The sequence below is a fragment of the Patagioenas fasciata genome, chromosome 1 (assembly GCF_037038585.1).
Source record: "Patagioenas fasciata isolate bPatFas1 chromosome 1, bPatFas1.hap1, whole genome shotgun sequence".
Taxonomy (NCBI): Eukaryota; Metazoa; Chordata; class Aves; order Columbiformes; family Columbidae; genus Patagioenas; species Patagioenas fasciata.
Genome location: NC_092520.1, coordinates 158,640,500 through 158,652,122, shown reverse-complemented (window position 1 = coordinate 158,652,122; position 11,623 = coordinate 158,640,500). Strand labels below are relative to the sequence as shown.

The following is an 11,623-nucleotide window of genomic DNA, read 5'->3' as shown; positions in this document are numbered from 1 at the left end:
GTGGCTTTGCAAGGTTTAGATGATTAGTAATCGTCAGCAGGGAAGTTAGTTGTAAGTAATATAATCGTTTTGTTAAATAAACGTTCTTGACCCTAGATTTCCTGTAGCATAGTCTCAAATGTCTATGCTTAAAAGCAAATTTAATCAAAAGACAAAATAAAGAAATAAATTGAAAGGTACAGCAAAGAAACAGCCTGGACTGGGTGCCTCTCAAGGGGACGGACCCCAAGACAAAGAGTCTTGGGCTCTTCAACCATCACAGTCTGTGCACCTACTCTTCACATGATTTGGTCCAGTTGTTCTGGGTATGGAGGCTTCTTGGTTTCTTATGGGATGCCCTTCCTCCGTCTTCCAGGCAGCTTGTTTACTGTTATTAGATTTTTGCAGTCTCTGCTGACAGTATTTCCTGGTACCAGCCTGCAAGCTCCACCCCCTGTCACTCAGTAGCAAGATCGAAATAAGTTCAGAGTACACAGCCTGAAATTCCAGCGAGTCCCGACTCAGGCTTTTGCACCATGGTGATGAAGCTCAAGGTGCTGAGATGGGTACGGAGAGCCTGGCTGAGGTCCCTGGCCCTTTGCCAGAGTGTGACGTGGACTTTGTGTGGCCCACATGACCAGGACAGACCTTGTTGCTATTTTTCTACTATTTTTTTTCTTAAAACGTGGTAACTTTTCATGGTTGTCTCGTCAGTTCCAGAAGGTGCTGGCTGAAGGCAGCCCTGTCCTTTCCCTTCCTGCCCTCACTTTTGGGATATTGGAGCACATGGAGGGGATCTTCTCTTGTCCCCTCATATCCCCTTTTCCCCTCCTCTGTTCAGCAAAGTGGATTTTTGGTGCTGTTTTCTCCACGTTTCCCCATGTTTTGCCATTAAATCCTGGAAGGAAATGGGCGGTCTTGCAGTGCACTGAGTGCAGTTGCTTGCTGTTGTCTGGCAGAGGATGAAAGAAAGGGGGTAGTGCCAGCAGTAATTAAATAGTGCTTAATTAGGCTAATGAAATAGCTGCCAATTAGGAGAAGTGGGGATATAGGGGTTCCTGATGTGCCCATCACTCACCACATCCACGGCTTGTGCAACCACAGGCACTGACCTGTCGGTATGAAAAGCTGGTTAACAAGCTCTGCAAAGATGTACGTATTTATGTTTTTCCTGTCCACTGTGGGGGGTTTTTTGTGCGGAAAGAGGGATTTTTCTAATTTCTCCTTTCCTCTGTAGGCAGCAGCCCTGCACCCTAACTTCCCTTTCTCTAGAGGAAAAGCACCTTTGTGGCCTTTACTGGGTGTTGGGGCTGCTCATCCTGGCAACTTTGGGGCTGTTTAGCTGCAATAGTGGCAGGAAGCTCTGGCCCTGCTGACAGTTCACACCTTGACAGCAAAAGCCCTGTGTGGTCATCAGTGGTTTGGTTTCCTGTCCCCTCCTCCATGTCCCCAGCCCTGTGCCTTCCTGATTCTTTCGTGACATGGAGGATGAGGATGGTTACATGGTCTTAGATCAAAGGAGGAAGCGGGGGGCTGCAGGGAGCTCGGGTCCCCTCCAGGATGCAGGTAATGGGGAGCTGTGTCTGTTGGTGTGTATCCCCCCTCCAGATTGGTGGAAGAGAGAGGAAATATGGTGGGGGTGAGACAGGTGTGATGGGAGAAACAGGGTGTTGCAATTCGTTTCTCCGAGGGCTGCTCAAGTCAACTTGAGGCCTGGAGTGTGGGAGGAGGGTCTGGTGGAGCTTTTCTCCAGGTGTGTGACCCCAAAAGTGGAAGCAGAGGGATTTTTGGGGGACACTCAGCTCCTGCTGCTGCTGGTCCATTCCTGGGGTCACCCCTTTGTGCAGGGGGGGCTGCAGGGATTTGGAGGCATCACCCCCCCGTCCACCCTGCTTGGGGCTCTCTGGGGATGGAGCGGTGTTGACAGATGCTCTTGAACTCCCCTGTTACTTTCTGCAGGATGTGGCCTGCCAGAGCCCCAGGAGGGTTTTGCCCCACAGTGGGCGCATGCCCCCACATCAGCCACCCGACGTCCCCACTGTCTTCTCAGGGCCCTGACAGCCGCCCTGTCCCTGTCCCTCATCGGCTGTGGTGAGTTGGCCCCCATGGGTTTTGCTTTATTTTAGAGGGGGTGGGACACACACAGGATACCCCCAAAACCAGGCTGAGGATCTGTCTCTCCCAGTGTCTTGGCTGGTGGCAGAGAGGGGACAAACTGAGGGGACTATGGGATGCGTAAACACATCATGGAGACACCGTTGTGCCGATCAGCATGGAGTCTGCCTGGAGCTGAGGAAGAGCCTGTGTCCCCTGCAAGGTGACCCACTCCTCTTGGCATCCCCTCGTTGGGACCCCTTACCCCCCCAAATAAGCCATGAGCATACTTCTGGCATTATCTCCACCCTGGGTGCCTTAGTGTTGCAGTGTCCATATGTCCGTCTGCAGAGGATGAGGGGTGCAAGATCTGCCCCTCGGGCTGGACGCTGCATGGGACCAAGTGCTACTGGGCTGCTGATGAGACCAGCTCTTGGAGCGAGAGCCAGGAGGACTGTGTGAATCGGGGGGCTGAGCTGCTGATGCCGGAAGACCAGGATGAGTTGGTAAAGGGACCAATGACATCAGGGATGTGGGACGGGTCCTGGGGCTGGTGGTACCTGAGAAGGGGTGAAGCCTTGCCCAGAAATCTGGAGTCGGCACCCAGCCCTGTGCCCAGACCTCTGCAGGGCCTTTGCCAGTGTCAGAGTGTGGGGGACACCAGTGAGGCTCAGTCCTGCGATGGGTCTGCTTGAAGACAGGCTGGAGCCTGTTTGGGGATGGTGATCAATGACACATCAGCATTACCACCTGCCCTCTCTTCCAGTACAGGACTTCCTAAATAAAATCCTTCAGAATCCCACCCGCTACTTCTGGATTGGCCTCTCCATGCCCTCCGCTGGGAAGGGCTGGATTTGGCTGAATGGCTCCCACCTGGACCAGAGCCGGTGAGCACTTCTGGGTGTTGGGGTGTGGGCATCCCCATCACCCAAGTGACCCTTGTGGCAAGGCACATGCTCACACATTCCCACCTGCATCCCCAGGTTCCAGCTGAGCCCCTGGGATGGAGGCAGAAGATGTGGGGTGCTGAGAGGGGACAGGATCATCTCTGATAACTGCAGATGGGCCTGTCAGTGGGTCTGCCAGAAAAAAGTCACCCAGCTCTGAGCTGGGGGCCACAAAATGGGTCAACAGAGGGACAGATGCCTGGGGATGGGCCAGGATCAGGCCCTCAGTGGGGAGATGTGGGAACCACTGCTGACATTGTGCAATGACCATCTGCATAAATGAATTACGACATTAACAGGACTCTGTGTAGTGTTTTCAAACAAGTTTTCTTACGGGGAGGGGTGGAAGTAGCATCCTGCTGTACCAGATAAACCTCCCTGAGCATGCTGTGCTGGGGCACTGGGGGAGAATATGTATGGAAATGTACAACTTTGCATCCCTGCTTTAGCAGATGGACACAAAATGCAACTCTGTGGTATCTTTTGGGGGAGAGACGGGGATACAGGTAGCAGAGAGTGCGTTCCATAGAGCAGAGCACAGAAAAAATCCCTCTTGCAGCAGAATGATTCATTTCTTGGGGGATCCTCTTCAGCAGCTGCACCCTCAGAAGTCTCAAAAGAAGCTGTGAAAACTTCAGATCTGGCAAGTGTAGGAAAATCCAACAGCACGGTACTTACAGGACTGGCTTTTTTGGTCATCCTGAACTCTGAAGCAAACTCTAGACCCTCCAAGTGTTCATTGTAGTTTGTAGGTCCGTTGCTGTAACTCTGGATGTCCCTTGTATTCAAATCCAATAGATTTCGAGTGCTTCTAAATTCTAGCTTGGTTTGATTAGAGCTACAGTGGAAAATAATTGAAAAGTAAGCTCAGGACAACGAAATTTTACAATGTAGTATCTCTGGACTCTCTGTGACCGTTACTACAGTAGGTGGCGCTATCACTTCAGTCAAGTGAGCAAGTCAGCTCAACCGGGGATCTTCTAAACCTCTCACGAAGATTCTTTGTGCAGTTTTAAAGAACAGCCCAACAAAGTAAGTAAGGATCAGGCCTTTGGCATGCATTTGTGTTGTGGCCAAATTCCAGTTCTAGATTTTTCAGGTCGAATTATTTCCTTAGGAAAACGATGAATTGTGCATTTGCGTAATAGTTTTTCCACCTGCTTGAGTCTCTCCACTCAGGGACTTACTGGTCCTTTCGGTATTTCACCTGAAAACATGTGCGTCTTGTTCCCTTTATTAAGTTCTGTGAAAATCTTTGGATTGCTGTCAGCAACATCCAACACAATGATCTAGTCTTGCTATCCTGCAGTTACAAACCAGAACAATCACATCTTGCTGCAAGTTGGGAGGATCACATCCTGGAATTATACTGCACATCCTCTGGATTTGCACATGAATTGGATCTCTCTGAGCTAGAATGTGTATCTGACCCTCTTACCCATAATATGGGGTAAACCCCAAAACTATTTACTGTCTGTGCTCTCACAAGATCCCAGGAGGTAAGATGGAAATGTTATTCCCATCTCCAAATAGAAAATCAAAGAACACATAGTCCAAGTGGCTTCGCTTTGTTCACATAGAGACTGTGTTAGAATGGAAACTTGCATTATATATGAAATATATCTATATCTCAGGTATACACAGAGCACATTTTTGATCTGTGTTTCCCATTTGAACAAAATAGTCTGCAAAATCTGGTGAAGGATTTAGAGCACAAGTCTGATGAGGAGCAGCCCAGGGAACTGGGGCTGTTTGGCCTGGAGAAAAGGAGGCTGAGGCGAGATCTTTGCAGCTACCTGAAGGGACAATCATAGAATAGTTTGGGTTGGAAGGGACCTTTAAAAGTCATCGAGTTCAACCCCTCTGCCATCTTCAACTAGATCAGGTTGCTCAGAGCCCTGTCCAGCCTGGCCTTGAATGTCTCCAGGGATGGGGCATCTACAACTTCTCTGGGCAACCTGTGCCAGTGTTTCATCACCCTCTGTAAAACATTTCTTCCTCATGTCTGGCCTGAATCTCTTCCCTTTTAGTTTGAAATCGTTACCCCTTGTCCTGTCCTAACACGCCCTTCTAAAAAGTCTATCTCAGTCTTTCTTATAGGCCCCTTTAAGTACTAAAAGGCCACAATAAAGTCTTCCCAGAGCCTTCTCTTCTCCAGGCCGAATAACTCCAACTGGAGGCTGTAGCATGGAGGGTCTTGCTCTCTTCTCCCAAGTAACGAGTGATAGGATGAGAGGAAATGGCCTAAATTACACCAGGGGAGGTTTAGATTGAATGTTAGTAAAAACTTATTCACAGAAAGCCTTGTCCGGCAGTGGAACAGGTTGCCCAGGGTGGAGCCACCATTCCTGGAGGTGTTTAAAAGATGCACAGATGAGGTTCTTAGGGACACGGTTTAGTGGCAGTGTTAGGATAATGGTTGGACTTGATGATCTTGAGGGTCTCTACCAACCAAAATAATTCTTTGACTGTATGATTCTATTCCCCTGCACTGGTATTTAGGTTGTCCTCGTGTTTTGCAGAATGAAGGCTGGGTCCAGAAGGCCTGTGTGCTGTGGAAAAGGCTCTAAATACTAGAGATCTGAAATAGAGAAGTTTGCTTTAGACAAGCCTGAGGCATTTGTGGCTGTTACCAAACCTCTTCCCAGTATAATTAAAAAAACACAGAGCTGTAAATAAATTAAGTTTCTGTCTTGAAAATGGATTTAGGAGGCAAGTTGAATCTCTCCAAAAGGTAGAGAAAGAAGTAATTCCACAAGAAATCATAAGAGACATAAACCTTCCCATGTGTATGGATTTATTGTCCAGTGTATATTCAAGTACAGCTGTGACAGATACTGCATTCCATCAGGGTCATTGCTTTCTTCGAGATAATTTTGGCTATGTATGGACCTTTGTTTCTTCAGTAACACACAACCAAAATAAATGCAGGCCTTGAGGTGTAAATTTCTTTTGATTGTGTTCAAGAAGTGCAGAAAGGACTCTGGAATCTTTTTATTATATTTCATCGGGGTCTCTATGACTGGGTTCGTCAGACCAGATAGGCTGTTTTTCCTATAGTGCAAGAGCTGAATTGTAAAGTCAGAAAGAACAAGGTATTGCTGCCTTAAGAATATTATTAGTTTGGTGAAGAGCTCACAAAGCCTTTCCAAAGCTATACCTTCTGTGATTCAAGTTTGCAGCAGGGTGTATGAGATTGCCAGAATAAAAGCAGAGATCACACTTTTATGTGAACAAGGAAAATCTTCAGAACTCTTACTCATAATGCGCTTTTTTTGTTAGATTGATTGTTTATTGTTTTTTGGGGTTTTGTTGTTGTTGTTTGTTTGTTTGTTTGTTTGTTTGTTTTTCCTTACCTTGGAACATAAACGATCACATGGGAAACCTCAAATGAGCAATTATAGAAGACATAACTTGGAACAGTAAACAACTGGGCCCGGGTTATACAAATGACTGAAACAGTAAAAGAGTGAATTTAACTAAAGAAGTACAACCTGCAGGCACTCCATTTTATTCCAAAAAGAGCAGTTAGCCAAGACTACTTTAAAATAAAAATTTACAATGCAAGTTTTGAAGGAAATTATATTCACTGGGAAATACAGTAGAGAGAGGTCATCTTCAGGTTCACAAGTCTCTTATTTCTATGTAACTTGTCTTAAAAATGAATCTTATGATGGTTTCCATATACCTCATGTTGAGGTCTTTGTATGATTATTGTAAACAAGCTTCTAAGTGAGGTTCCCTGAGACAGATGCCTTAATTCCAACAGTGTGAGTGTCCTTCTTGGGCCACTGTAATTTTTTAATATATTTCACTGAAACGTTGCATGTTCTTCTAATAACTTGCTTATTTGATGTTACAATTATATCATTAAACTGCAAATATGAAATAAAAGGGTCAGAATCCTTAGATCCAGGATACTGCTTTAATGAAGGTGTCTCTGAAACATTTATGGTTTAATATAAGCCATTTACATATATATAAGTGAGAGAATAATTCTAAAAAAAGTTCTTATAATAATGGTTATATTAATTTTATAGGCAGAACAATTTTTTTTCACCAGCCATAGCAGGTTCACAAAGGCAAACAAGCTCACCGTGGATGTATTCCATGGCTGTACGTGAAGTGCAAGCTCGAGAAGTGGGTCCATGTGAACCTCAGGAGGTTCAAAAAGGCCAAGTACAAGGTCCTGAACCTGGGTTGGGGCAACCCCCAGTGTCAATACAGGCTGAGGGATGAAGGGATTGAGAACAGCCCTGTGGAGAAGGCCGTGGGGATACTGGTGAACAAAAAGCTGGACATAAGCCGGCAACATGTGCTCACAGCCCAGAAAGCCAAGTGTATCCTGGGCTCCAGGGAGACCTTATTTCAGCCTTTCAGTAATTAAAGGGGCGTATAAGAAACATAGGGACAGACTTTTTAGCAGGGCTTCTGGCAATAGGACAAGGGGTAATGGTTTCAAGCTAAAAGAGGGCAGATTTTGATTAGATATAAGGAAGAATTTTTTTATACTGAGAATGCTGAAACACTGGCACAGGTTGCTCAGAGAGGTGGTAGGTGCCTCATCCCTGGAGACATTCAAAGCTGGGCTGGACAGGGCTCTGAGCAACCTGATCTAGGTGAAGATGTCCCTGCTCATGGCAGGGGGTTGGACTAGAAGAGCTTTGGAGGTCCCTTCCAACCCAAACCATTCTATGATTCCATGTTTCTACTCAACTGTCCTGGTTTTATTAAAAACAAGTTTCTCTTTTAGTGAATTTTCCTTTCAGCTAAAGTTTTCTTACTAACTGCACTTTTTTGAAAGCTAGATACATGTTTTGGTAGACATAGCAATGGAATGCAAGGTCATTGATAAGGAGGTACATCCCCCAAGAGAGGTGAACTGAACAGGTGACTAAAACTGACCAACTAAGTATTCCATCCCATTCACGTGATACACCGTATAAAAGTCGGAGATCATGAGGATCCTGTCCCTTTTCCCTATGGCCGACATCTGGGGAGAACCTTGCGAGTCGCCCTGTGAACTGAGGCTTAGTGACAGACTGAATCCAGTTCCGGTTGGCTGCAGAGTCCAGTCCAGGACTTCTGGGTGCAGGCTCTGCGGCTACTGGAGCAGTGCTGATCGCTGCCAGGACTTTCAAGATTGGTTTTGTATATTTTGTATTATTTTCTCTATTTTATTAGTAGCATTAGTAAAACATTTTTAATTTTTTCCAACTCTTTCTCTCTGTCCTTCTTTACCTTCTTTGCCTTCCAATTGCCTGTACTTAGTGGGGAGGGGGAGTGGGGGCTAAGGGGAAGCTGGGAGAGAGAGGGGGTTAACAAAACATCTGCCATGGTTTATTGTCACCCTGCAATCAAACCTTGACATCAACCTACTGTTTGATTCTACTTTGCTAGAATTATCTCAAGTCCTTTATTTCTTCCACAGGTACTGTGAGGTTATGAAAATACTTGAAAAAATGATTCACTACCAACTCCATATCAGCAGGCAGTGTAACTGTCTGGGATGATTCAGACTAAGTCCTTTTGGGAAGGTTCATTTTAAAATGCTTATATAGAGGTTTTTTTAACACATTGTTTGCACATATATTTTTCCAGCCCTTCAAATCTTGCATTGCACTATGTTTCCCGATAAAGAAACTGTCACGTAGGCAGTGCCTGTCCCTGGTCTTCGCTTGCTACTTTTCTTCAGCTTCCTGATCATCTGTGGCTGGAAGAATTTGGTACTTTACACTTCTTTTGCAGGAATGTAACACCTACACAAAACTGGTATTAAATGGAGGCCTTATGATTTAAAATGTTGGCTAAAAAATGAATTTGTGTACTGAGCTGCTGTAGACTCTGACACTAGGTGAAATTTTCTGCCTATATGATCGGGGAAACATAGCCCATAGATCAAAATGAAAATTATTATTACGGAAAGCAAACACATTTTCTGATACAGTCAAAGGTGTTTCTTTATCTAGAATTACTTTTTTAAAAAAAGTAAAATTAATTACAAACGTTTTTCATTGCATTTAGCACAGTTATCGGAAACAGTAACTTTGTAATAAATAATAAATATTTGATTGCACATTTTACCTGATATGTGACCATGTTCACCATGACTGACATAGGAGTTACTGGAATTATCTGTTTGTTTTTCTTTAATTTTTAAGTGTAATTCAACGTTTGAGTTCTTAGTAGATGACAGTTTTCTTGTAGACATGTTGATATTGCACTTCTTATGACGAATTTAACAACCATAAGCCAAATGAAGCACACTCACTTAACAGGAAGGTTTAAGAGCTAAACAGGATCAGAGGGAAGACTTCACTGTGACACTTGCATTTGGATACAGCAGTAATAGCCAATCACATGGCTTCTCACAATTTTAATTCTTGGTGCCGTGCCAAAGTGATCCAAGTTGTCAACTGATATTTTTTTCCAACTTCAAAAGCATCTCCCAGATCCTCAGCAAACTCTTCAGCCTTAATTGAAAACACCTCATTGCCTGTGTTTGCTGAAACGGGGAAAAATGTCAAAATATTTAACTTAGAGACAAATTGTTGGACAAAAGATGCCCTGTAGATAATTTGTTGGGACAACAGGATACTTGGTTGGCAAAAGGCGGTGAGTATGTAAAAAAGATTTATGATTTACATGGTTCTCTGCACTGAACTCAAATTTCCTAGTAAATGAACTTTTCTTCTGGTTCCATCTTGTGCCATTTTAATGCCTACAGTGATGGAGATGGGAAGAATATCAGGGAGAGGTATTCTGAGGAAAGAGCAGACATTTCTGTTTGCTTTCAGACATTTTAGTTAATGCTTTCCTATCTTATAAGAATGTATGTGAGCTTTTAATTATTAATAGGAACTCTAAGCACAGGGCAAGCAGATAGGAAATCTAAAATAAAACTAGTATAATTGTTCTGGTGATTTAGCAGCAGCGTTTGTAACTCATACAGTCCTCAGGAAGCAATAAAGGGCTTCTTGCTGAGATGACAGACACTAATGATTAATTAAAACTAACAGAGGACTAAGAGGGACAGTTTTGCAGGAGGTAGGTGATGCCTCTCCCAGTTACAGAAGAGTGCCTGCATTGCTTAAATGAGCTTTTGTAATGTTCTTGCTCACAAGGGGAATGCTTAATGTGGATAATCTCTCTAATCACTATGCAATCTGGAAGTTTATTTTTTCTGGAAAGGTCACCGGGAGAGCTTTTTGAGAGAGGGGATGAAAAGGGTGTGAACTCTGAGAAGTTGTAACCTGAGAGGGGAGAAAAATCCTGTCCTTGTAGGGCTGTGGAAAGGAACAAAAGAAGGAAGATGAACCAGAGAACAGAGGGGAATACAGCAAAAATGTCACTAGAGGCATGAAATGTCTCCTGTAAGGGAATCAGTGGGAGTTGTGTGCTATCAGTGTCCAAAGCTGGCAACAGAGATTCTCAGGACAGCAGTGAACACTATTTAACTGAGGAAAGTTATCACCAGATGTTGTTTCTTCTCTCTTGCACTCATCATTATTTTGTCCTGATGTATCTCTCATTTCTATCCTCTACTTTTACCCTTCTGTGTGTAAACATGTACACTTCTACTCTGAAAGCATCCCTGGTCATAACTTGCAGTTATGGTAACTGGAAAGACTGAAATATTTCCCATATGCCTTTCAGGGTGGGGAAAAGATAACCTTAATGTGTATTTTTAAACATATTTTGTAAAATTCTCTATGCACTGTTAGTCTGAAGAGTTATAATTATCACAAACACTGTAACTTCCAAGAAAAATAGGAATATTGTATTGATTTTTGTTGGCTTACGCAACCAGGATTTATAATGTGGCAGTGTGAGCATTATCTAATATTTGATAGCAAAAGCCCCCAAACCCACTGAAAAAAATCTATATATTAAATATATATGTGTGTCTATGTCTACTGCATAGCCCTAGAATCTCAGGATTACATGATAGCTGAGGCTGTAAGGAACAGTAAGTCTGCAGCCCAGCCCGCTGCTCCAAGCAATATCAGCCATGAATTCACACCAGGTTACTCAGAGCTTTATTCAGCCAGGTCTTGAAAACTTCCAAAGATGGAGACTGCAAAACATCTCTGGAAAACCTGTTCCAGTGTTTGACTCTCCTCATTGTGAAAAATGAGTGTGTATATACTGGTGTATGCCAGTGAGCCAATATTGTTCTTCAGGAAGACACGCAGGTCAGAAACATGCAAGGGTTTCATGTTGATACTTCAAAATATTCATGCCAGGATTCATGAATTATGTTTTTTAATTGTGGTGTATGTGTGTAAGTGTATATATTTGTGGAAGGCTGAAGAGAATGCAGAGAACTGCTGGTTAAACAGAGAGCCTCACAAATGCCCAGCTGGCTAACACCCAAACCAGATTAACATCTAAAAAAGGCTACAACTTGTACATTCAGGTGAGTATTTTATGATATGTAATACAAGAAACATCTGTGGCTCCAGCCAGCTCCTCATGAAAGGAAGTTCTGATTACAAAGCTGTCATAGCAATATACACTAATCTATATACTTAATGGAAATTTCAAGGAGAGTAGAGCACTGAACAGTTCTCACCCTCTGGAGCTGGGAAGTGATGTGAATC

General features: G+C 43.9%; 1 protein-coding gene across 2 annotated transcripts; it reads left to right on the top strand.

The window, feature by feature from the left end:
* Window positions 1–292: 292 nt before the first annotated feature.
* On the top strand, window positions 293–3,696 carry LOC139825582 (killer cell lectin-like receptor subfamily B member 1C). Of its 2 annotated transcripts, none has more exons than XR_011735713.1 (6): window positions 293–1,545; window positions 1,939–2,070; window positions 2,165–2,296; window positions 2,425–2,579; window positions 2,840–2,960; window positions 3,057–3,696. XR_011735713.1 is itself a non-coding variant. In XM_071798955.1 (6 exons), the coding sequence occupies exons 1-6, from the start codon at window positions 1,461–1,463 to the stop codon at window positions 3,178–3,180; spliced, it is 744 nt and encodes a 247-aa protein (XP_071655056.1). In that variant the 5' UTR covers window positions 293–1,460; the 3' UTR covers window positions 3,181–3,696. The 2 variants fall into 2 exon arrangements, 1 of the variants encoding a protein (XP_071655056.1); XM_071798955.1 differs by having other exon boundaries at window positions 2,845–2,960.
* Window positions 3,697–11,623: the final 7,927 nt, after the last annotated feature.

Bases quoted from the DNA above. Each gene is read 5' to 3' on its own strand.
- LOC139825582 (XM_071798955.1), top strand. From the start codon at position 1,461: ATGGAGGATGAGGATGGTTACATGGTCTTAGATCAAAGGAGGAAGCGG. The intron at 1,546-1,938 runs GTAATGGGGAGC...TACTTTCTGCAG, and splicing joins GGGTCCCCTCCAGGATGCAG to GATGTGGCCTGCCAGAGCCC. The intron at 2,961-3,056 runs GTGAGCACTTCT...CTGCATCCCCAG, and splicing joins TCCCACCTGGACCAGAGCCG to GTTCCAGCTGAGCCCCTGGG.